General features: G+C 44.3%; 1 protein-coding gene and 1 long non-coding RNA gene across 8 annotated transcripts in view; one reads left to right on the forward strand and one right to left on the reverse strand.

Annotated features, from left to right (window-relative positions):
- The window catches only part of SCHIP1 (schwannomin interacting protein 1), a 144,063-nt gene extending 133,540 nt beyond the window's left edge, over positions 1–10,523 (forward strand). For all 7 annotated transcript variants that reach the window (XM_087870315.1, XM_087870316.1, XM_087870314.1 and 4 more), the window contains 5 exons: positions 832–949; positions 1,917–2,114; positions 3,040–3,163; positions 5,806–5,899; positions 9,882–10,523. In XM_087870315.1, coding sequence (XP_087726441.1) covers positions 832–949; positions 1,917–2,114; positions 3,040–3,163; positions 5,806–5,899; positions 9,882–9,933 — 586 coding nt within the window. In that variant the 3' untranslated portion in view covers positions 9,934–10,523. The remainder of the gene's footprint in view (positions 1–831; positions 950–1,916; positions 2,115–3,039; positions 3,164–5,805; positions 5,900–9,881) is intronic.
- LOC148108433 (uncharacterized) overlaps positions 3,162–26,369 on the reverse strand; it is a 96,026-nt gene continuing 72,818 nt past the window's right edge. The window contains exon 3 of the long non-coding RNA XR_015727923.1: positions 3,162–3,270. This is a non-coding gene — a long non-coding RNA (uncharacterized LOC148108433). The remainder of the gene's footprint in view (positions 3,271–26,369) is intronic.

Raw genomic sequence — 26,369 nt, forward strand, 5'->3', positions numbered from 1 at the left:
TTTCAAAAAAAAGGTTAGGCCCGAGAGTTGTATCCGTGGTCCACCGTCGCGTGGAGCAGGCACACAGCCGGGTGACCCCCTGGCCCCTCTCCAGCACCATCGCCCGTGGAGCTCCAGGACTCACCACCAACATAATGAGCTCCGAGGAGCCTCCACCTCTGAGGCTCTTCGTGCTGCAGGCCGTCTGCTGTGTTGCAAGGTTGTGCCTTTCCGACTGGGTCCGGGGTTTCCTTCAGTTTCTCTAGGGTGAACCTGTGGCGTATTTTTTTTTTTAATGACATAAATGAGCTCCCTTGGTTGGCTTTTGGCAACTTGCTGAAAGCATAGTTTTCCTTCAGACAACACTGTTCTGTCTATTTGGGGAGAAAAAAAGGAGTCTTTCTTCAGAGGGCTGTGGCCCTGGGAGGCTGGCTCTGACGAGCTTCTTTGAATTGTCCCCGTGGGACAGGGCACTAGGTGACAGCAGGCTGAGGACCCCATTCACCTCTATCAACAGGAATGTAAACTCAGTGACCCCACACGGTTTATTCTGCACCAGCCATGTGTTTGGTATTGTGGCCTTAAATTATCTTTCACTTAAGGTGAAATCGGTGTGAAAAAAATAATATTCACAAAAGTTATCGTTTTATCATTTGTCAACTTATGAACTAAGTTATCATCATTGTCCTTTAGTAAAAGTTATCATTTGTAAGTTGGGAGTGACATCGGTCACTCACTTCTCCATGCGAGGAACGCCTCAAACTGCTTTCCGTTAACAAAGCCAGGCAGTTGTAACGCGCCCACGGTAACCAATGGCTGAGCAGAACCGGTGTCCTGTGTGCTTCTGCGCAGGCTGCAGAGTGGGATGAACCTGCAGATATGCTTCGTCAACGACAGCGGCAGTGACAAGGACAGTGACGCTGATGACAGTAAGACTGAAACCAGCTTGGACACCCCCTTGTCTCCCATGGTGAGTCCAAAGCCACCAAAGCTCTGTGTGTGTGCTTTCCTGGTCACTTAGCTTCTTTTTTTGTTGTTAGTCAGGAAAAAAACATGGCAGAGATGAAAAAAATGTCTCTTGCCATTTCTTGACATAGCATGTGCCAATAATTTGACAATGAAGAATCAAAGCTATGATACAGCAAGGAGACACGAGCCCTGTTAAAGTTAGCAACTACTTTCGTAATAAACCATGAGAGAAATCACATATGCCCCCAGAAAATCATGCTGGATACCAGCCCTTCTCCACTGGGCTTAGAAATATGAAGTGCAGACCAGCAGTGGGACACGTTTTAAAAGGCAGGGGCGGGGATCCGGGTGAGGACGGGGGGGGGGGGGGCGGCTAGCACCCAGAGACGTTGTTCAGAGAAACCAGCAAGATAACGTGTGTAAAACATTCCTTACTCATTCCTTGCACACACAGTACAAAGGATGGCTTAATGATCCTGGGAGCTAATTGCTGGAATCCTTTACTCTCTGTGAAGTCTGTATCACCTTTCTTTCCCAAGACCAACCAACAGGAAACCGTGTTGGTCCCTGAGTGTAGGGCAATGTCAGAACTTCATTGGATACCAGAGATCCTGTCCACTCCAGAGAACAACATGCTGCCTTAGCTCTGGGTTAAATATTTTGCTGTGTCTGATCACTTTAGGAAAGTTTAAAACCAAAAATCAAAGGAATGTCTCAAGTTTGTCATAAGTAGATTCTCCCTATTATTATGTGACTCTGCTAAAATCAGGGTCTGTTCTTGGCACTGAAGAAATAAACCATCTGCTTTGATGTTATTTGAGATTCATACAGACCAAATCAAGTGGCGAGTCGCGTTGATGGAGGGGACTCTCTCAGCCACTCTGGGAGGGCCCGGGGACTGCTCTAGCCCATCTCCAAAGATGGCGCCTGACACAGAAAGCTCAGGGCTGCTCTTTTTCCCTTCACAGAGCAAACAGAGTTCTTCCTATTCTGATAGAGACACTACTGAAGAGGAATCCGAATCCTTGGATGACATGGATTTCCTCACAAGGCAAAAGAAATTGCAAGCTGAAGCCAAAATGGCCCTCGCCATGGCCAAACCAATGGCCAAAATGCAAGTAGAAGTGGAAAAACAGAACAGGAAAAAGTCTCCCGTCGCTGATCTCGTAAGCAGCAGACACTGAAAAGCCAGCGAGTGTTTGGTGGCTGCAAATGGTTGACGCGGTCCCAGTTCTTTCCCAGAGTTATGCAAACTTGGGTTTCTACGAGGCAATTTATAAAAAGTACTGTCATTGAGAAATATTTAAGTTCGTTTCTTTTTCCTTCCTACTGCATCACTCAGACACATAAGCAACAGATTACACGAAAATGAACTCTGTTCTTGATTCATATGTACTGTATTTCTTAGAGGCATAATTAGCTGTCAGGGGAATATCTTAATGTCATTAAAGCAACATCAGTTTAGAGCCTACTGGTTATGGCAAACTCACTGTTGCCTTAGCGCTCGTTCCCACCTTTCAGTGAAGACAGTACGGCATAGTGGATAAGGTCCTGGGCTTTGAAGTTCACCTCTGCCGTTAACTTGCTGTGGGGCTCTGGGCAAGTTACTGAGGTCTCAGTTTTGTCATCTACAAAATGGGAATAGTAACACCCGTGTGAAAGCATGATTGTGAGAATTCAGTGAACAAAGCATGCAAAGCACACAGCACAGTGCTGGTAGCATGGTACAAACTAATAAAGGGCGGATATTATTAATTTTATCCATGTCATTGGTATTCCTGGAGCTCCCTGGTCATTCATTTGTGGACGTGATCATTGACTCACCATTGTCACAGCCTGTGTTCAAGACCAGTCTGAGAGCTTTGGATTTGATTAATGTAGCATTTTGATGCCAGTAGGGTTTTGGACAACATGGTGTGGGAGGCTGGGGGGCAGGGAGCTCGCACTGGGAAGGGCAGACCGGGAAGGCTCTGCAGCACAGACCCTGAACGGAAGTGGGTGAGAGCGGGTCTGTCGGGAGAAAGGTGGGTCTTGTGCTCAGTGCCCTGGCTGCTCGGGTCACACCTCCGTTTCTTCCCTCTGTATCTTCAGCTGCCACACATGCCTCATATAAGCGAATGCCTGATGAAAAGAAGTTTAAAGCCCACCGACCTGCGGGACATGACTCTAGGGCAGCTACAAGTCATAGTCAATGATCTCCATTCCCAGATAGAAAGTAAGTGCACAGGGCGCTCAAGTGGGTGTCGAATGTGAAGTGTCGTGGGATAGTACTGCCTCCTTGATTCACTTCCTTTGTCCGTGTCCTTGGGTTCCTCCTGCGTGCTGCGAGAGAAGGAAGAAAATCACAAGGCTCTGTTTTTGTTTTTTTACTGTAAAATGTTCAGAAAGATCGAGAATTATTCAAGGTTCACAGAGGTGATAGGTCCTTTTTATTCATCTCAAACCCCCAGCGCCTAGCACAATGCCTGGTGTGTATTTGGCTCACGACATCTGTTTTTAGACTACAATTTGGTAGTTACGTGTCATTAATTATGCAATTATACCCTCAACTTTACTTGTATATCTATTCATTTTAGGTCGTCAAATCAGATCCCACTTATTTTGTGGAACTCCAGGCGGGGAAAATATGTATGACAGATACGTGACAATTACAGGATGACAAATTATGGGCCTTTTCTCCCCAGAATAAAGAAGAGCCTCTAACAGAAACGTGCTGAGCAGGTGGCAGCTGAGTGGCGCTCACTTGAGGTGGCTGGTTGTGCAGAGAAGGGCAGCCAGTTGTTCGGCTAGATGAGAGAGAGAACATGGAATATGCTCCCTTGGGCAGTGTGGTCAGTCCAGCTGAACCCCTGTGCCCTCCAAGCTCTGGAACATATGATTCTGTAAAATCCTGTGGACTTAGAGATTACAGAGCACCTAAGACACATGCCAACCAGATGCATTCACACAAAGTAATGATAGAAAAGCACTTACGAGCCAACCAAGGAATCTGTACATGGACTGAATGTTTCATGAAAGATTTATTTATGGGGCACCTGAGTGGCTCAGTCAGTTAATCATCTGACTCTTGGTTTCAGCTCAGGTCATGATCTCAGGGTTGTGAGATCGAGCCCAGCGTCAGGCTCCATGCATGGAGTTGGCTTGAGATTCTCTCTTTCCCTCTCCCTCTGTGACTCCCCACTCCCCACAACTTGCACGTTCTCTCTTAAAAAAAAAAAAAAAAAAGGATTTATTTGTTTGTTTAGGTATGATGAAGGTATTGTGGTTATGTTAACTTAAAAAAAAAGAGCCTTGTCTTTAAAGATATATACTGAAACATTTACAGATGAAATGATACGATGTCTGAAATTTGCTTTAAAATAATCTGGTAGGAGAAGGAGAGAGAGATGCGTCAAGATTGGCCATGAGCTGATCGTTTTTGAAGCTGGTTGGATGCATGGGGCATGGGGATTCATTAAATCAGCCTCTTTACTTTTGTATCAGTTTGAAAATTTCCAGAGTAAAAAGTGAAAAACTTCATATGGGAAAAATATTTCCATGCACTATGTGGGCCCTCTACTGAGTGCTAGTATAAAAACCAACTCTACTGGAATTTAAAAAAAAATTTTTTTAATCTACCCTAAGAACATACTGAAAAAAAATAGAATTGGACACACTCAGGGTTAATATGTTTAGTGTTGTTTTAAAGTCAAGAGAAAGGGTTGAACATTCTAATTAAGAAACTATAGATTCACAGGTTTTTTAAAAATTCTACTACATTTTAATTTTAGTTGAGAGTAAATTACTAGGACTGTAATTCTTTCAAGGACCTAAAAGGCGTTCTGATAGTTTGCCACAGAAACATCTTCCTTAGACTTCTAAATACTAAAATTATCATCTCGCCATTTTCAATAGTAGATGAATTTAGATCTGTTCGTATGATTTTTTTTCCTCCCTTTTTTAAGTTAGAAACTAGTCTGACCTAAGGCAGATCAATGTACCATTTGAAGTCAGGATCTCTGAAAGCATTTCTAAGGAGGACCTAGCTGAACACCTCCTTCCTTTCTTCTGTTTCTGGGCCCAGAGCTCTTGCTGCTAACATGAATGCTATGGCGCATGTGTCCGTATGTCTGGACCTAGAAACTTCGATCTAAGGGTTAAAAATAAGAGAGCCCCTTGCTTGTTCCTGTTTTTCAGGAGCAGGAGCCAGATTCACCCAGTGCACTGATTTCAGGAGGATTAGAAATGTTTCGATCTAAATGTGTTTGATTCCCAGCATAAACCCTTCGGGATCTCTTCCGTGGTACTCATGCAGAGATTGCGAGGTCTTACACACCAGGCTCTCGCGTGTCGAGATAGGACTTCGATCCTCCTGAGAACAGCCCGCACTGGGCTGCCGCTTCTGCAGGCCCTAGGGGGCCCCTCCTCCAGCTGGTGCCTGATGGATTTCAGGTGTGGCAGCTCCCTCCACCTGTCCTCCAGCTGTCCTCCAGCTGTCCTCCAGCTGTCGGGGTGGGAGCATCCTCGAGACGGAAAGTGGACAACTTAACATGCCCCAGACGTTTTTGCTCACATTTCTGCAAAACGAAATACTGCTTTTTCTAGCAAGCTGTTTCCTAACAGCTAACGATTTCTTTTCCCACTTTAATGTGAATGTCATTGGAAACCCTTCCTCGTGTACTCCTTTCTAACAACACTTCTGTAATTATGCAAACTAGTCATGTTCTCACACTGAGGACTTCTCCTGGGCTTGTGAAGGGCTAGTGGAGGAATTCTAAATCTTAGCCAAAGTAACTTGTATAATCGTCCATATAGCGGCACGCTGTCACTGAGACGCAGTTTTATCCGTTTTTAAATGGCCCCTTGTCTTTGCTCCAGGCTTGAACGAAGAGTTGGTCCAGCTGCTGCTCATCCGAGACGAGCTGCACACAGAGCAAGATGCCATGCTGGTGGACATTGAGGACTTGACCAGGTCCGTGAGTGACGCGCACCCTTGCCAGAGAAGGAAGGAAGCCCAGGGGGGTCCAAAGTTGAAGAACTGGGGAAAGAGCAATCCCTAGAGAGCTCCTTCCCCTTACTTCCATGAGTAACTCACCTCATCTCTGCGGGTGTCAGCTGTTCAGATGGAGGGGAAGTGGCTAAACCTCCTTTCCAAATGCATTGCTTAACACACACACACACACACACACACACACACACACACACACACACGCATTGCTTTTTCACAACCGCCCTCCCAGTGCATTAGAATTTCTTACACCCCCACCGAAATCAGGTCAGTTCTGGCCCAGGAGGACTTTTTCCTGAAGGACTGTCCCCCTGGGCAGTCAGCCCTAAGCCATTCCATGTTGGCACGCGTCCAGCACACGAGCAGCCGTGCGGTGGGTGCCACGGAGTGGCATTTGCTGTTATGTGACCTGCTCTCGCTCGCATCTGCCATGTCCAGAAGGCAGGCACACTGGCATCTTTCCACCGCACCAGTGCCACCAGATTGCTCTCACCCGGGGAAACTCCAGGACTCGAGTTTCCAGCTGGGCCTGGCTCCAAGCACCCCTCTATACAGAGGTAAAGAATGTTGCCTCTCCCCACCCCCACCCCCAGGGATATGAAATGAGGCTAAGGCCAGTCCAGATCTTGCATTTCTTAGTCGTTTTCTTTGTAGAAAAGCCTATCCCCATAAGTGTATGAAGTATCTGAAATACTGTGAGCATTCGTATGATCTCATACTTACTTTGCTACCTTTTCTGAGACAGTACATATGAAGTCTTTAAACCAAGAGGTAATAATTGTTATTAATCTCAGAAATGGGATTCAGGGAGTAGGAGGCTCCCCAAGGAGAGAAAGATCACTGCTTGTCACAGTAACATAAGGAATTAACCCCAAGATCCAGAACCATTCCAGAGAAGCTTTGAAAACATATGTAGGGAAAATGCACTTAGCACCTACCACAGGACCTCTTCTCAATGCGTAACACTGGATAAAATATTTTTCTAAATTCAGTGTTATAAAAATAGTTTGGGTAGCAAAATAAATGCTACAGAACTATGTTTAGGCTTTTTTTCTTTAAAAAAAAAGAAAAGACTTACGGGCAGTACTCTGTGTTGTATGCTTTGGATATTATATTGCCTCGCCCCTAACAAAAAACAAAAACAAAAAGCCAGAAGGCCTCATACCTTCTTAGTAGATTCGCCTGTATCTAAAATATCACACACGTGTGTATTATTATTGCCATCTACCCATGCATTCGCGCACTGCCCCAGCAACTTTTATAGGTATTAAGATTATTATTAAGATTATGGGAAATCCCTAGTGAAATCTAAGACCCAAACCTGCATCTTCTAAAAAATATGTGAACTCTTTTGTAAGTTCTGTGACTTGCCTGTGACAGCAGAGACCCTTTCTCTGCTCCTCCACGCAGCACTGGAGTTCCTCATCACCGGGGGGACGCTGAGAGGCTCCTCTCTCTTCTCAGTGTTAAGGTAGGACTTAGGTTTGGTGTGATCATGGGAAACAGGGCAGACAGAACCATGGGATGAAAAGGAGAGGAGTTACTAATTTAAAGGTGTTAGAGGAACCCTTTAAAGTGGAGCAGGTGGGGGAGAAGTTCCAATGTCCGCTCCTGGCTGCAAGCTGTAACTGCTCGTGGGGGGGTCTGAGGGTCCTTAAACATACCTAAAGGTAGCAAGGTCAGAACTGTGCAGCCCGATCCCAGAAGGCTGAGAGCATCGGCTGGGAAGTTCGTTCACCTGTTCCCTTTACCTGTCCAGCAGAGAAGGAGGCGGTCTGCCCTTCCAGGTGGCAATGCAGACGAGTGGTTCTGCATTTCGCCTGCACATTGGAATCACCTGGGGCGCTTTATAACTGCTGATGCCTCGTCCCAGCCCCGAAGATCCTGAATTAATGATGCTGTGGGGTGGCCTGGGCATTCGGATTTCTTTAAAACTCTCCAGGTGATTCCAGTGCAGAGCTGAATTTGAGATGCACTGGCTTAAATAACGCCTTTTTAGAAAAGTGCTCCCTGACCGCCCCCACCCCCAAGACTGGGGTAGGACCCTCTTCTCGGTGTTCCTGGCGACACGGCACTCCTTCCATGTGGAGCCCTGTCATATTGTGCTAAATCATCTTCCGTTTCTCCTTACTCACTGCACACAACCCGCTCCTCCATCTGAAGCAGGGGCACGCCATGTTCATCCTTTGTTGTGTCCCCAGAGCCCAGGCCAGGGCCTGCCAGGCACGGGTCCTCCGTAATGATTGTTGCTAAAAAAGGAGTCCTTGTGGGGCTTGAGTCAAACAAATGCTAATAAGGATTTTCATATAAATAGTTGATGAGAACCTTTTAGTTTTATGGACTAAAACCCTTTCCCTTCTTTGTTTAAAATGTTAATGAAATTCGTGCTTGTATGTATGTCTCAAAATAACACCCAGCTTTCAGTATTTTCTGAAGCTATTTCCTGTCCTTTCCTCCCCTCTCAGAAAAACCCCTTGCTGTATGTGTGCATGCACACGCGTGTGCACGCACACAGATACGTATTTTTAAACTGCTGTAGAGACTATAGTTCAGTTTGCTGCTGTGGAATCCTAGCTCGGGGGGCATCAAAATATTTCTTGAGCTGAATTTAAGTGAGGCCCATAAGCCCCTTGATGAAAGTGATCGAGGCTGCTTTATACACATAAACAGGGCCATGACCAGGGTCTGCTGAAGGGCGTATTTTTTTTAGGAATAAAGGGCTGATCTCTTTTTCTTGAGTTCCTTCATTGTTTAATGCATATCAGCAATCATTTGTGGGCTGTTGAATGTGGCAAGGACACTGTTGTCACTTCCCTATTTCTTGAAAGTATTTGTGGTTTGTCTCCCCTATACCATAGATAGGAGACATTCTGCACAAAACCAGTGAGTTAAACTTGACGTCATTGGCTACCCAAATCTAGGCAGCACACAAAAACTGCCCCTGAGCCTTTGATTAAAGCTGGAAACCACAGACTTAGATGCTTTCTCTTGCCAAATTTATAAATTCCTAAAGTTGTCCCTCAAAACATTTGTCTTTCATAGACGTCAACCCTACCACTCTCTGGGAAAACGTTTAATGAGTGCACATTCGAGTGATGTCATCAGCTTGGCCGTTCACCCCCCTCTGTCTCCACTGGCCAGCTGCTGGGTTGGCTGAATGTGGAGCTCACAGGCCGTAATAGGGCTCGATGACTGAGAAGACTCACCCACTCTACCCTTACTTTCACTGCCATGGTCATGCCCTTAGGACCAATACAGGGGGCAGGACTCACGCAAACATGGAAAAGCTTGACATCTACAGAGACCCACAAATTGTTAGGAAGACATTAGCTTTTGTAAGAGAGAACTGGATTATTGGCTTCAATGTCTGTCAAGAGCCTTTTGAATGGTTATGTTCGTGTCTGTGTGCATGTGTTTAGAGTAGTCACGCGGTTCCCTTCTATCGCCACACCTTGTTTGGACTTTTTGCTTAGCACATATATTCTGTCTGCTATCTCCTTCTTGGCTATCTGTTCCTTTTTTGTCCCTCTCCACTGGAATATACGTGCCATGAAACCGAAGACCTCAGCGTCTGCTCACCACCAAATCCACAGCTCCAGGAGCAGTACGTGGCACGTAGAAACATACTAAACATTTGATGAGTATATTTTCCCAGATACTTACCTCTTTTTTTTTTCTTTAAGAAACACAGTGCTTTTTCTTCTCAAAAGTAGCGACATCTACCATTCTCAGGTTCATCTAGTGACTTATTCAGTAAAAGGAGTCACACGTGGGATATACAAATTAAAGAGGGCAAACCATCTGAATCAAGTACTGTTTCTTAATTCTCTTGGATTCATTATGAGTAACTCTGAGCCTCAGTTTGGGGGATCATTGTAGCTGTGGATTAGAAAGCAGTTTGGATCTTTCCTCTTAGCACTAAATACTGGCATGATTCATTTTACAGACACGCGGAAAGTCAGCAGAAGCACATGGCAGAGAAAATGCCTGCAAAGTGAAAGAAGCCATCCGACCAGAGGACAAGCTAGAATTTCTTTTGCTTCTGTGGTTGTAAAAATGCTGTTGCTAAAGGTGGTGCAGAATCAGCCGAATATCAGTGTTAGTCATTGATCGTGTCTGAAGCTTAACGTCCAGTGATTGGCCTTTGCTTCTTAATTTATTTTAATTTTTTTACTGTGCCACTAAATATCAGGCATTTTAATAAAATATTGTTACAAAAAATGTACAGTACTGACACCATCACAAGTCATGGTTCTCAAAGAGGGTAGTTTTAACTTTATTTTTATTTGTTTAGAGATTTTAAGTTGGAGCAGTATTTTACCACTGACTACTTTCATTCTTCACTGTAGTTTTAAAGAAGAACTGTAAATGACGGTGCTATCTAGACAAGTCAGAAAATACATGCCTGCCTCGTAGTGAAGTTGTAGCTCTCCGTAATACGTACATTTTAATCAGTTTTCAACATTTTGTGAATGTTGACTACCTGAAGTTCATTTTTAGATGTGCTATTAACATTCTGTTGGATTCAGAGGGTTCCTGGAAAGTTTTATGTATAAATATGTAAAATAAAAATTAAAACTTTGTTTCATAGGATATGTCTTTTTGCTCACTAGCAAGCCCGCTACTGGCTGTATTTCTAACCTCTTCCCACTGAACTCCCCACTGTGAAGCCCTTGTCAGTGAAAGAAATGAAGTGCTCCAGAGGAAAGCAATGCAGAGAACTGCCAGGAAGATTATGAAGGGTGTGGGAGGGTGTGTGTGTGTGTGTGTGTGTGTGTGTGTGAGAGTGTGTATGTGTGTGAGACTGCGTGACAGTGTGTATGTGTGAGAGTGTGTGTGAGTGTGTGAATGTAATATAAGAGTGTGTGTATGTCAGAGTGTGTGTGTCAGAGTGTATATGTGTGTGTCAGTGTGTGTGAGTGTGTATTTATGTGCATATGTGAGTGTGTATGTGTGTGAGAGTGTGTGTATGTGTGTGAGACTGTGTGACAGTGTGTATGTGTGAGAGTGTGTGAATGTAGTATGAGAGTGTATGTCAGAGTGTGTGTGTCAGAGTGTATATGTGTGTGTCAGAGAGTGTGTATGTGTGTGTGTGTGAGAGTGTATGTATGTGTGTGAGTGTATGTGAGAGTGTGTGTGAGAGTGTGTATGTGTGTGAGACTGTGTGACAGTGTGTATGTGTGAGGGTGTGAGTGAGAGTATGTGAATGTAGTATAAGAGAGTGTGTGTATGTCAGAGTGTGTGTGTCAGAGAGTGTGTGTGAAAATGTGTGTGTGTGTGTGTGTGTGTGTGAGTGTGATCCAAAGAAGACAACCTCAGCAACATCAGAACTAGCACTTCTGTCAGTGCTCCCCTTTTCAATCCGGAATGTTGGCGCTTTACCATTTACAAGCTCCTGGTCTTGTTAGAGCCTGTTACCACATCAAAACTCTATTTACCAAATTTGCCACATGAACAAATGATGCTGTGTTTGCTCTTTTCCCGAGGCCAGTTGTTGCCATGTTTCAGATTTTTAACCACTTCTATTTGGTCTCATGAAGAAAAATGCCAAGTCTAAAGTAGATTACAGATTTTCCCCAGTAAGTAGAGTTTCAAAATTGATTAAATTAGCTAATTTCTATGCAGGTATTAGAGAATGATAAACTAAAGCAGAGATGTGGAATCAACATTCCAGAACCACCCACAGACCACCTGGTTGCATTATTATTAGGTCTATGATATAATCTGAAGATAGTTTATTTTATTTTATTTTATTTTTAGTTTCAGATGTAGAATTTAGTGATTCATCACTTACATAACATGAAGGTAGAAGTTTAGACAACTGTCAACCTTTCCCTTTCTTAAAAATACCCAGATAGCTATTTTAAATGATTGAGTTGCCTATTTTCAGTCTTCTATTTAACAAAATAGGTAATCTAAAATTGTAACACTAGTCATTTTTTATGGGCCTCAATCCAGTTATTTTCATTTGGAACAGAACAGTACTGCGGCCCATAAATCTGTTTCGGCTTCTGCGAGTTGGCTATTGAGCAGTATGGGCGGCTCACGGGTGAGTGAAGGCTGGGGCCCAAGGAGGGGTCCTCTCCAAGGGAGCTTGGGGTCATGCGCCAGCTGTCAGTCATCTCCCGGAGTGACCTCAGCCCTGAGGACAGGCTCAGCTGCTCAGTGAAATCGCCTGGGGAGGTGTAGAAACCACTGGCCCCACGGATACTGGTTTAATTGGTCCGGAGTGTGGCCTGAATGTGACACTCACACTGAGAACCACTGCCTTAGACATTCTTTTTTTAGCTTTTCTCTTTATTTAATTTTTAAAATACCTACGCTTTTGTCTAATTAAAACGTATTCCTACTAATCTGAAACTCCCGGAGAGAGCCAACCTAGGAAGAGTGCAACAAAAAATGCCTGTGCCCACATCAGCACAGTAGCGTGACCTAAACCTTCTGGGTCATCCACGGCCTCAAGCCTCGACACGAAAGCTCAGCCCACCAAGAGAAACTATCCTAGTTTTTTCAATCCTTGCCAGAATTGCCAATTCCCACAAAAAGTTAGAAATGAGTATTTTTCTTTGTCTTCAACAATGCTATCTCTGGCTGGAAGTGCGTTCTGAAGAAACCTCTCAATTCTTCAGTTGTTGGAAGCCCATAATCAGAACCAGAGAGCTCCTGACTGGAGAAGGAAAAGAGGGAGCAGACACACACAAAGGCCCCCGTACACACCTCCGGGCGCAAAGCAGTTCTTTGCCAAAGTAGAGCTGTTCTTCTTCCCCCTGAGACCCTCAAGATTATACCCAGTGTACTTCCCCGCCCCCGTGGAGGTGTCACCAAGGGACTCACCTCCAAGGGGATTCTTTCAAGGTTGGGTCTTTCCAGTACTTTCCCTTAGGTTTTTCAGCAAGGACTGGGATTATTCCCAACAGGATTCTGTCCTGCTCTAGGTCACCCTTCTGTTCATAAACTAGGACCCTTACTAGTTAACCAGGCCTCATTAGAATGCTAGGTTACCTGACCTCAGAAATAGGGAATAGGGGGGCGCCTGCATTTCTCTGTCGTTAAGTGTCTGCCTACAGCTCAGGGTGTGATCCCGGAGTCCTGGGATCGAGCCCCACATCGGGCTCCTCCACTGGGAGCCTGCTTCTTCCTCTCCCACTCCCCCTGCTTGTGTTCCCTCTCTCGCTGGCTGTCTCTGTCTCTATCTCAAATAAATAAATAAAGTCTTAAAAAAAAATAGGGAATAGGGCCACCTCTCTTCCTGATTTTAGGAGAGTGAAGTACAGAAAGAGCACACAGGCTTTGGGGACCAGAGGGACTGGACACATCCTCACTCTACCATCTTCCCAGTGATTTGACCCTGAGCAAGTTACTAAAGATCTGTTTTCTCTTGTTTTATTACCTATAAATAAGATTTCTTGGAATTATTCCAAAGCTTGAATAAAATAATGTCCGTGAAAGCACCTGGCAACAAGGGATCCTCAATAAATAATTACTGAAAGGAGAAGTGGATGACCGGGGCTGGATGGAGGAGGCATCCTGTATTTCACCAGTTTCTGAGATTTGAAACACCCTTGTGGGGTTTTTTTTCTTGCTTATTAATCATTAACTTACAAAACAGATACTTAAGGAAGAAGTTAAAAACTCCAATCTTCAAAACCTCTCTCTTCCAAATATCAACGTTAAAACTCGGAATGTATTCTCACACACTTTCCTCCATGCTTATACAAACAGATACTCAAGTATAGGTTTTGTGTTTCAGTTTGTTTATACAAAGGTGGGAGCACATGAAACAGTGCTTTGCAGCCTGCTTTATCCATGGACATCCTTCCAGATCTAAGCCACTTTTTAATAGCTGTATAGTAATCCCCAGTATGGTGGAAAAGACCTTCTTCAGCCATTCTCTGAAATGATAGACATTAAGTATCTTTCCAGATTTCTGCCACTAAAAACAGTGATGCAATAAGCATGTGTGTACTTACATCTCTTGTGCTTTTATTCTGTGATTACCTCACTTTTCTTTAACTGTCGCTTGGTATCACGTTTAGATACTTCAGAGCCAGAAAGCTAATTCAGGTAGGAAAGACCAGGGGAGGCCAATGCAGAGAAGTTCCTTACAACGAAAGGTTTGGACAATCTGACAAACACCAACTCATTTTCATATATCATCATTTCCTCTTTAAAGACCATGGGTATCAATTCCTTGACACAACTGTGTGTGTGTGTGTGTGTGTGTGTGTGTGTGTATTACACAGCCTCCAAGGACTGTCATCTGCTTCCTGAATACAGGTTTGTCTCCATTTCCTGTTTGAGGGTAGAGGCAAACCTCAGCCACTCCAGTAACTATAGCCCTCAGCACAGAACCACGTAGGGAGGCTTCCCTGGAAGAGAAAGGCTCTGATTTATTGGGACCCACCCTTTTGACACTGGCATTAACCGGTGGCACTGTACTCTTCCTGATGTCTGATGCCTCTCCTCTTAGCTGAGGGATGAGCTTGTTGGCCTGGCTTTTACCCAGGTTTAATCTCACCGTTCTCAAGCCCGTCCCCCATTACTGGTTGACTCTTTCTTAAGTCCTTCACCTCTCCAAACTTTTCATCTGCATTGCAGTGACTTCCCTTCCACAGAATGTATCATCTCTGCTGTCTCTGATAGACAGCCCTGTGGCGGATATCGCCAGCCATCTGCCAAAACGTATGCCTCCTCATCATGTTCGCAGTTAGAGTTTTTCCGGACAAGCAGCTGAACAGACGGGGACTACATTCCCACTCGCCATCCCCTTGGGTCAAGAAGTGACCCATCATCGACTTTCACCAATGGGATGTGAGTGGGTGTGCGGTGTCTTCATTCCAGCCGAGGCTTTTAAGGTGTTTGCGTTCTTCGCGTGTTCTCTTTCTCCTCACACCAGCTGCAATCACAAGGACGCAGAGGGTGGCAGAGCCAAAATATGGAAGGAGCCTGGGTCCCTGAGTTCACTGCATGAGCACAGCTGCCTGCCACTTACAGGATTTGCCTCGACGGTTACAGGAGTGAGAAATGAACTACAATTATGTTTGAGCCATTACACTCACACTCCACAATCTCCCGTTACGATGGCTGGCATCACCGTAACTAATGCAAGTCCAAACAAGAGCAGCCACAGTGCTTTAAGAAAGCTGGACTACAACCCCAGGGCTGTGAAGATAAACCCTGTGTTCTTAACGATCGTGCCACGTGACTGCAAGAGGCCCACCTCTTTCCTCTAGATCTTCTCTAGGTCAATGACTTACCTTTTTTCAACTCATGGACCTCTTCAGTTTAGTTGAAATCCTGTCCCCCATCCTCTCTTTTTCTCTAGCCATTGGGGCAGAAACCAGAGAGGGCCAAAATGAGATCTGTCACGAACAAACAATTCATGCCAGAAACAAGAAAACAGATTTTATTATGATGCTAGAAATACATATTTATCAAGTGACTACAAGATACTTCCTCGGCGTCCGTCTGGAAGAGCCTTGGGTTTCTACAATCCTCAAGACCACATTTTGATTATTACCAGCCAGCTGAATTCTGATGCTCAGAAAACCCAATTACCTTTTGCACTGACATTCATTTATTTTCTCTAAATAAGATATGACAAATTCATTATGAGATAGGTTGATGGGTAATGAGTTTTCCAGAATATTTTAATTGAGGTTTATAGTCAGTTGTCGGTATAAATTAATATTATCTTCAATTATTTATGACTTCGTGGTCTGGCTATGCAAAACAAAATCATCTTCCTCATTTCTGAGATGACAATCCAAAAGGTATTTCATTTAGCAGCTTTGGTAGGAAACGAGTCACCAGAACTAATTAATTGGTTGCAAGAAATTCTTTGCCATAGAGTAATTTTCTTCATACCTTTCTCTATTCTAGAACAATATTCTGCTTGTGGTTATAACATGGCCTTTGTTTAAAAACTATTCCACCCACTGCCCTGCACCACTCTATAAGTACACAAGGTGGGAAAGCAATACTTATGGGAAAAGAGATTGTATCCTCACCCTCCAGACTAAGCGCTCGAACTTTCTTGGTGATTATTTACTACTAGAGTCTCTCTTCTTTGATATTCAATCAATATCTTATTTGCTTTTTGGCTTTGCAGAAAATAGTGGCATGTATCCTGACTCTGGTGGAGCAGAGACGAGGCTGGAAGTGAGTTCTTTAATTTTCTGCCTCATAAAGTTACTTCGCTCCAGATGTCTCTTAGTTCTCAGTAGAAATTACAGTCTGTAATGACGTGTCATCTCACCTTGTGAGGGAGATTTTTCGGTCACAGAGCATCCCCGCGTATTAGAAACGGCATTTCAAAAGACAGCCGGGAGCCCATACTTCACCTTAGGAGCAATTTAGTTAGGAGGGTTGGAGGTGAAAACGGTGGTGACTCTTACAGGCAACGAGGAGAAAGCACTTCGCTAGTTTATCACAAAGCATCTGTTTCCTCTTTCCAGTGATGTGAAGGATTCTTGTCCCTTCTGCTTAAGGAGGCTGGTGTTAAGAAATGTCATTGTCTCAAATGCAAATCAGATTGAGAATGAAGTGCCAGGCAGCTCTGTCAGGCCAAGTAATTTTTTAAGGGAAGTAATACATGCCTCCGGAGGAATAATTAGGCGCGGGATGTTTTGTACGGGAGTAATAAATCCGTCTCCCTGCAGTTCTGGCTAAACCAAGAGTGGGAGTGGAAGAGAACATGGGGCTTCTCGGACTTCCCACACTGGTCCCACACTGCAAGTGGGGATGCCTGTCCTTAAGGAGACAGAGCTTTCACTTCCTGGACGAGGCTGAGAACAGGAGAGGCGAATGTGAGGACTGAGGAGAATAGAAGTGCTGTTCAGTAAGAGACCCCGGACCCCAACAGCACCTGCTGATGGCGGCGGCTCCACTCCGGGCCTTGCCTCCACTTCCTCCAATGCATTTTGGTGTCTGGAGCCCATTTGCCAAGCAGTTGCTCTGGGGGCTGTTGCCTCTGCGAGACTCAGAGCTGGAGAGCCACCCAGGGTGCCTTTCAGGGAGGGGCGATTTCCTGTGAGGACGTTCTTCAGTCACCACAGTAGGACCTGGTGAGCCTTAAGCCAGGCCCACCCCAGGAGTGCTGAGGCCTACAGGCATTTGTCAAGGGCAGCCTGAGAGGGGCTGAACAATTGAGGTTTTATGAATTTTGTAGGCAATACCTAAACAATTTCAAACCTCTTTTGCGTTTCCTCTGCTTCCCAAGCTGATTTGGAGGCTACCTCCCCATAAACAGACAAGGATCGTCAAGGAAATACAAAAGAATGAGGTCTGCAGGAAAGAGGCAAATCCAACCATAAAAAACTAAAAATAAAAGTTTTTAATTATGCGCTCTTGGACTACACTTGAAATTTGTTGTCCATTTGCCCCTTATCAACGAGAGTCCTAGATAAATCAGCATGGTTTTGAAATCTCGGTTGTATTTCAAGTCTTATTCTCTCTCCCTCTCTCTTGTTTCTTTTATGGTCAGCCCAACCCCCTGATTTGCATAGCTGGTGTGCCAATATAGTACTAACAATGCTCTCCCCAATACACTAAAGGAAAAATTCTAAATGCCCACTTCCTCTTTTTAAAAGTACACACATGCGTATCACTTCCTAAATTACATTCATCGTCAAGAGTCTTAGACTATAAAATTATCCAGCAGTTGGTTTTCATCTGAGGCGGTTACCTACTTCTTCAAAACCTCACGGTTGCCTTCCTACGTCTTGGGAGTCTCTGTACTTATTAGCTGGAGCCGAATACCCTCACTCATCCTCAGAATCTTGAATTTCAAAGAAAGCAGGAAGTTCATGTACAAATGCCTCTCATTTCAGGTGTTTGCATGGATTTTCCTCCACTACCAACGACTTAGGCAAGCGGCACTGCTTTCACATCACACCAGAAAATGAAAGCCAAATCTCCAGGCTACTTCAGATTTCCGAGACAAGCAGCTATGGTCATTCCCAACTCAAAGTTACCCAGGCTTCTTGGCTCAAGATGAAAGCGTTTTCACTGGGAATTCCTTTGGCTTCAGTTTCCAGCCCAGTCACGCAAACAACCGAAAAACATGGATCAGCCTCACCACACCGCAAGTGGGGGTGCTAAGTCTTTAGGAAGATGGTAGACTTACCTTCCAAGTCCTGAAGCCAAGAGCGGGAGGGGGTGAATGGGATGATTTGCCTAAAGAAGACTGGAGGAAATGGAAGGGGTATTTGATAAAGTAGTATAAGAGGCAGCTGGGAAGGGGGGGAAATAACCAAATTATCTTGATATGTAAGTGGAGAAGTGTGGAGGGGGCTTGGACCACTGGCTTATGTACATCTCTTCCGGAAGTCGTATATGCAAATGCATTTAGGGGCCGGACTGGTAAAACAAGTAACAGAAGTGAATTAGGTGTTAAGACACTAAGGAATGAGGGACAACTCGTGCCCTGACTAAAGGGATTCACAGCTCAGTAAACCCTCACACTCATCTAACCATTGGGTTCACCTGGCTTCTGCAAGACTTTTCTAAGATTTCAAAATATTCTGGATTTGTTACAGAGTACATTACTTCTCTTAACTAATGTTTTAGCTGTATGACGTTAGCCACCACTGAAAACCATTTGAAGAGCCCCACAAGTTGTATTATTATGTTTACTGACAGAACGATATTACTACAACCTCACACAATGACAACTTTATGAGTGCCTGGAGAGATATTCTTTTCAGGTTTCAAAATTAATAATAATCAAGTTTCTCTGATGATCATTGTAAACTTTTTTTAAAAGATTTTATTTATTTATTTATTTATTTATTTGAGAGCGAGAGAGCATGCAAACCAGGGGAGGGGCAGAGGGAGAGAGAGAGAAAGAATCTTAAGCAGGCTCCACATCCAGTGGGGCTCGATCCCACCACCCTGAGATCATGACCTGAGCTGAAATCAAGAGTCGGACACTTAACCGACTGAACCACTCAGGCACCCGATCATTGTAAGCTTTTTCACTGATAATGTTTCCCTCTTTGCATTGGCCTCCAGGAAGCAGTGAACTACATTTGCAGCACACCTATAATAAATTGGATAAGAACTTGGGGTCATATGACTCTTAGTTTACTATATTATCCCTATAAGTTGCCTCAAATTCTTTGGGGAAACCAAGAAAGGTATCATAAGCAAATATCTCTATTATCTATCATCTCTCTATCTATCATCTATTTTTACTTATATATTTATCTCTATATATTTATTTTAGCCCTCTCTGGCTACCAATGCCTCCAATCTTCTCCCAGTGGCAGCATCCAGGTAGCTGCCAAAGACAGAAATCCATTTTTTTAGAAGATCAGGGGAGTACAAACCAAGTCTCGATATCAGTTATAGCCCTGAAAACCTATTTTGTCTATTGTCTCTTCCATATTTCCACGGCCATTTCGGTAATCAAATTCTGCTCTTGTGGTCAGTGGTAGCTACACTTTTTATATTCCCAGTGCATGTTCCCATTCTTCTAGTTTCTTTGGAGATCTCTTTCCCAACTTTCTGTGATTCTGCTGGGGCTCTCAGACTTGGTGCCTGACCCCTTGATCACAGGAATGGCCTAGGCAGTCACCCAGAATGGAATTCCCATGCCCCCAACCTCCTTTAATACTTGGTTTATTATTGTGCCTGTGACCCCGCAGAGGCAATCAGAAACTTCCCCGGAATTGGTATATGGATACTGGAGTTGCTAAACAGAGAAAATAAGAGTCTGGCAGTCATCTCATTCACCATGGAGAGAGACTACGCATCAGAAGCTAAGGAGAGCAGCAGAGCCGAGAGACGGTGGGGGACAAGGAGAAAAGAACTGATGACGAACTACGAGTTCTTGGATTGAGTCTGAAGCCAGATCCTCCCTTGGATATAATATTCCATTTTGCTTATACTCGTCTTGCCATCGAGCCTGACTCAAGCCACTCTCCCTCTGATTTTGATCGGGTGACCTCTGAGCTTCTTGTTTATCCCAAGATCTCCCTGGCCTCCAGGGAGACGCGACATTCTTTATTCTTAAAATGCCCTGCTCCCTGTTTTGAGCTCAAACACCATCTTCTCTGGAAAGTCTTCCTTTGCTTCCCTCTGTAGAATTTGCTGTTTATTCTCCTTTGCTCCAACAGTGTCTTCGTTTGGGTAATTGCATAGTATTGTAATCGTTTTCACCTTCCTGCAGCCAGAGTTTAAGCTCCCTGAGAAAGGAAAAGGGCATTTATCTGCATTTCTGCAAACGGCACGACAGGGCTAAACAAATACACATGGAGAAAGGGTGAATGACTGAGTGATGTGCTCTCCCACCTTACGGAGAAATCCTACTCTAGCTTCTCTGTTCCTATGCGGTTCCCCACCACCATTTCCTCACAAATTCTTAGGCTCATGCAACAACTTAAAACTCCATGACTTTTCAAAACCGTAGGTGTCTTAAAAGTCCTCATTTGAAATTCAATGTTCTCATAAGGCCTCTGAGGCAAAGCCAATTCTGAAGCACATTAGGCCCACCTGATATCACAACCTAATGGCTTTATGAACTGGAGAGGTTTGAGGTCCAACTTTCCATTAATTGTTTACAAAATTACAAGCATTTTTAAGAGGAAAGGACTTAAGGGGCACCCGGGTGGCTCAGTCAGTTAAACGTCTGCCTTTGGTTTGGGTCATGATCCCAGGGTCCTGGGATCAAGCCGGGCATCGGGTTCCTTGCTCCGCGGGAAGCAAGCTTCTCCCTCTGCTCCTCCCCCTGCTTGTGTGCTCACTGGCGCTCTCTTTCTCTCTGACAAACAAATAAATAAAATCTTTTAAAAAAAGAGTTAAGGACTTGAGTACAAGATATGTCAGATAATCTACCAAGCTGAGGGGCCCACATGGTGGATTGACTCTCCTCAGTTACCTGAATAGGTGTTAACAGTGACAATATTCAGAACCTCAGACGATATTCTCTGGGCGAAGATACATGTGCCCCAGGGCCATCTGGGAAGGGCGTTTAGGCTTGTTGGCTTTCCTGTTGTACAGTCTATGGTTTCCCTTCCTGACAACCAGAGTAGAGCCTCTGCTCCCTGAACTAGAGCCAGGTCCCTTCTTGCTAACCCTCTGCTGCAGAGATGCAGAAACTAATCCTATGAGGCTAGATTGCTTTCGTGAAATTCCGAGGGCTGAATCAAAACTGGGGAGATGGGAGGCTACAGTGACATAAAGGTAGTAATAAGGGTACCTCCCATGTGTACTTTCTGGGGAACTAGTCGGGGTCCTGTTAGCCTTGAAAAGTTATTGAAACTTCCCAGAGGTGTCCAGCTTGCCCCCAGGAAGTAATCTAGACCTTTCACATTATTTCATTATCGCATATGATCTCAGAAGTTTCCTGAGAATAAGGGAAAGCAAGCAGGTGTGCTTTTTTTTTTTTTTTTAGAAAGAGAAATGGACAGAGAGGGATTAAGAAGGGCATTTCCCAAGGCTTGATAACAACCATGTAGCCAAGATACACTTGTTCCATACACTTAGCCCAATGCTCTTCAAACCTGTTTGGGTAGGTCCCTCAAAAACGTTTAAAGGAACATACTCCTTGGGGCACCTGGGTGGCTCAGTCAGTTAAGTGTCCAGCTCTTGGTTTTGGCTCAGGTTGTGATCTCGGGGTCGTGAGATCAAGCCCCAGATTGGGCTCCATGCTCAGGGTGGAGTCCGCCTGGGATTTTCTCTCTTCCTCTCCCTCTACCCCTCCCTCCGCTCATGTTCTAATAAATAAATAAATAAATAAATAAATAAATAAATAAATAAAATCTTAAAAGAAAAAAACATACTCCTCATACATTACTAAATTCACTTCAAAATTTGTCCATCATATATTTAAAGAATCGCAAAGAATATAATTTCCAGAACTTTCTAGATATAAACATTTAAAAATATGTTTGGTACCTCCAATGGAAAGTATCTTTTAAATGTATCCAATGGAATTTAAATTCCAAAGAAATTTGACTAGCGCTTCCATTTTTAAAAAATGAATAAATGAGCAAGCTCTTCTTTAACTGTTGGAAATTTTGTATTTATACCATTTCTATGTCTTGAATTTATATTTCCATTCCACTTCCCCCTAAAATTTAGTCCTAATATAATTTTGTTTCATTTTTTGAAATGGTTTACTGATCACCCTATCAAACTTCTTTGCACAAAAGTAGTATATCGATATCAATTTAATTTTTTTATGTTTCCTGTGACCATAAGTTTCTAAGTAATAAAACTCTTCTATATTGTTACTGCTATAATTACTATTATTAATCAATTAAAACAACATAAATATATTATAAACTTTGAACAATTATAGAATAAAAAGGGAAATCATGTTAGGAATGCACCTTTTATTGAGAGGAGCTTGTTTCCATTTCCAATTCATTCATGTATTCAATGAATATTACTTATTAACAGAATAAGACAAGAGTTCTCCATCATTTCTATTTCCATTTTTGTTTTTATAGATGTAAACCTAGAGAAACCTTGTTCATAAATAAGTAGATGGAAATGGAAGGTGTCTTGTTACAGCAACATCAGTCTAGTACTTTGAGCTCCCTTTGAACTGTACGCCAAAACCACATTGTGACTGATCTACCGTCAAAAATTATTTTCAGCCATCTATCAGATGACAACTCATTGGGTTCTACTTAGGTTTTGTTGACAAAAGAATTGGAGACCACTTGGCTTGCAAAAGGGTATTAGTCAGTCATTAGAACCATTTACTATCTTAAACCTATCTCTGTACCCCCCAGGTATTTCTTCTCAAGTGCTTTTTACCTCCTGGGGGGAATGCATCTCAGTAAGACTGGAAGAAAAGCCATGAATTTATTGAGTAAGAGAAAATTATAAAAGGGAAGATGGGGGAAATGCCAGCAGGACAACTTTTTCAGCAGTTCCCCAACAGATCCCCCACTTTGAGAAATGGAAGTTGAAGATCTGGAAATTGATTCCCCTAAAGCTCTCTATCCCCGCCCACATCATGGGATTTGCATACTGAAGTTGGAAGACCATTGTATTAGCTCCTTCTTCTACCACTTTTAAATATACCCTTCAAATCTGTGCCCCATCATCACACCTCGTACATCAGTCACCAAGAATGCGGTGGGCACTACGCCGGTTATTGCAGGTAGAACGATCGATAAAAGAGACAAAATTCCTGGTCCTATGTGCTAGTAGAGTAGATAGACAATAAGTTATCAGAATTTGACTCCATTTTACTGTGAGCAAACTAGGGACATGTTCATGATAGAGTCAGAAATAGAAAGCTCAGGCCACTGCGGATCCTAGGACACAGCCGTCACGGCTCCCTGTAGCCTGCGAGCGCCGGGCACTGGGACTCTTGTCCTACATTTCCCCGGCACCAAGCAGAGTGCAAGCACAAAACTGGCTCTCCATACGTATTTGTTTCATTAATTGACTGAAGTTACAAGCCAAAGAAATTGTGTTCATCCTTCCAAAGTGTCTGATAAACCGTCCTTTAAATGAGGACCACCATAGAGCCATTTATAAAATCGTAACATTTTTAGATTCAGAAGGAAACTTAGTGACCACTTCATCCCATTTCTCCTTTGCTTTTTTTAGGAAATTGTTGATTTTCCATCAACCTTATATCCATTTCCTGTTTAAAAGTCTGTGGAAGAGCAGCTTGGAATGGCTCAGGGCTTGCTCCTGCGCTCTGAGCGGCCGGAGCAGTGGGGGCTGCAGAGCCGTCCTGAGCGGCGGCGGGGAGCTCCAGTCTTCGGTAAAGAGCGGCCGGACAGGCACGGGGACCCCTGCACACCTGCACACCATCTGAGACCTCAGGCTGAGAAGCGGTACATTCGGGACCCGGGTAGCCATTCACCCTGAAATTCCTCCGTGATCACAGCTTTTTCGGGAGAGATCAGGCGTGGCCTCCTGTGGGGTTCACGGGAGACGGTGCCACACGTGTGCAGAACTCCCCAGGCCAGCACCCACCGCCTCGGACCCGCTGCGTGAGCCCCCGTGCTGTCGCGTGGGATGGCAGTGTCCACACAGCGCAGAGGAGAGTCTGGGGTACACGGAGCGATGGCAGGCGGGTTAACGTAAGACATGTCTGCCAGAGGCTGGTGGGCAGCCCTGGGATCAGTAGCCACCAGAGACGCAGCCCCTGCAGGCTGCCTGGGCCTGGTTGGCGAAGGTTCCAGAAGTGAGCGGCCACAAGAGGAGGGGCTCCGGTGGCAGCGGCCAACTTCAGCACAGCCCACGGGCCGGTGTTCCTGGAGGATACGACACCGACAACAGCCGGCTTTTTGATGGCAACAACGGCACAAGCTGCCGGCAGAAGCTTCTCGTAGGATCTCTCCAGATTTGTAATACGCCATCACTTTCCCTTTTGTAGACGTACTGTTTCGTTTGGAAGTCAGAGTTGGTGTCACCTAAGTGGGTTCCTGCTGCAAGGAGTTAGAGGACAGACATCCTCCTCCCTTTGCAGGAGGCCGCCGAGGGCTCCGGACATTGTGAAAGTTTCCCCTTAGGTTCCATGGGAACCCAGAACAATATGGACCCTCATATGCACCCTCAGCGCAGAAAGGCCTTTTCATCTTTCTTGAAGAGAAATGAAGCCTGGAAAGGCAACGGGACTTGTCAAGGTTATGAATCTAATCAGTGATAGATCTTGTGTTTGTGGCCAATAGAAACTCTCGAGATCCTTCCAATCCAGGCAAATTCTGCATCCAATGTCCTTTAACGTAGGCCAATTTGATAATCTCCATTGAGAAATAGTCCTGCCCCATACCCAAGTTACCAGCCAACTAAGCCTTAGAATCTACATGAAATGTGAAATAAGAAAACGTTTCTATTTCATTAATTCCCTTGGAATTCACAGGAAACGTGTCATAACAGAAACAACTGGTCAGTTGGGTCATTGAGAGTGGCTATCCAGTCTACGGCCATACCACCCTGAGCGCCCCCGATCTCATCTGATCTCGGAAGCTAAGCAGGGTCGGGCCTGGTTAGTGCTTGGATGGGAGAGTGGCTATCCGTCTAAGTCAAAATGTGGTTTCTTGCTTTCAGCTTGGAGAGTATGAATGAAATTTTTAATGAATGGGATTCTTACACGGTTTCACTGTGAATTTAACATCTATAATGAAGCCCAGAGGCCAAACTTCCCACTAAGCGTTAGCAGAATTACTGGTCAAGAAGATTCCCTCAGGCAGAGAAATCATCGCTCAAGAGCAAATGCAGTTGCTTCTGTTCTGAGGTCTCCGGGGTAAGTCCTTGAAGTGACTGCTGCCACCAGCAGAGGGAAGTCCCTGGTGGCCAAATAAAGAGGTTCCAAGTAAAAGAAAGAGTTGTTTAATTACACTGGCACAAATGGAAACCAAATAAGTAAATAAGAGAATCTGAGAGGAGAATCTGTTGGTTTGGTTTCTGAGTCTGCCCCCAATGGTTTCATTTTGCATATCTGTGGCATTTGGTTGAGGTGATGTGTGGTGAGAAGTTTCTGCTCATGGCCTTCCAATAAGAAATCCTGGAAACAACACTCAAGGGTAAGGACCAAAGGAACCCAAAAGAAGAAATCCTTTCACAGGTATCTTTCAGCCTCCATTGATGATTCCCAGATAAGCTCCATCCCTGAGCTCTCTTCTGCATTCCAAGCTGGATTTCTCACTCCCCCCTGGAATTCTCTATGTGAAACTTCCAAAGACATCTCAAATCTATTCTCATTGTCTTTGCCCCTGAAACTGCTCCTTCTCCTGTTTTTCCTTGCTCAGCAAACCCCCCTACCATTTACCCAGGTACCCAAGTCTGAAACTTCGAATTTCTTCTCGACTCTTTCTCCTGTACCACTTCAAACTCAGTCGGCACCAAGTCCTGTCATTGCTGCCTTCTAAATAAAGCTCACACCTTTCTCTCCTTAGAAGGCGTAAGGCCAATGGATCATCAGTTCTCACCGGAGCTCCTACCCAGGCTCCCAACCCCACCTTGGTTCCCTCCAGCCCACCCTCCACATTGTTCCTCATGGTCCTTCAAAATAAAAGTCCAATTACCTACCTTTCCACTCCTTAAAGTCCTTCAGTGGCCCTGGCAACAGAAACATCTATAAAATATTATGAAACAAAGAAGGAACCTGTAAGTCTGGACACAAGAGTAGAAATTGGAGACCTGTTACTTGCCTTGGGAAAGTCACTCGGCCTGTCAGAGCCTCCATTTCCTTATCCATAAAATAAGACATTTTGAACTCGACAATGAATTTAAAACTTTTTAGTCTAGGACTAACAGTAAGAAATACATTTAAAACCACAACACACGCACAGATGGATATGCGTAAGCACACAGCACATATACAAATGTACACACAAAAAGCCCATGCAGACCACACGTGTATAGATATGCACATAAACTCACACACATTAAGCACAACAAATCATTGTAAAACATAGCTTCCCAATATGAAACACAGCCTTTCTGTGTACAGGGT

The sequence above is a fragment of the Ursus americanus genome, chromosome 20 (assembly GCF_024610735.1).
Source record: "Ursus americanus isolate L20-20 chromosome 20, mUrsAme1.1.p, whole genome shotgun sequence".
NCBI classification, from domain to species: Eukaryota; Metazoa; Chordata; class Mammalia; order Carnivora; family Ursidae; genus Ursus; species Ursus americanus.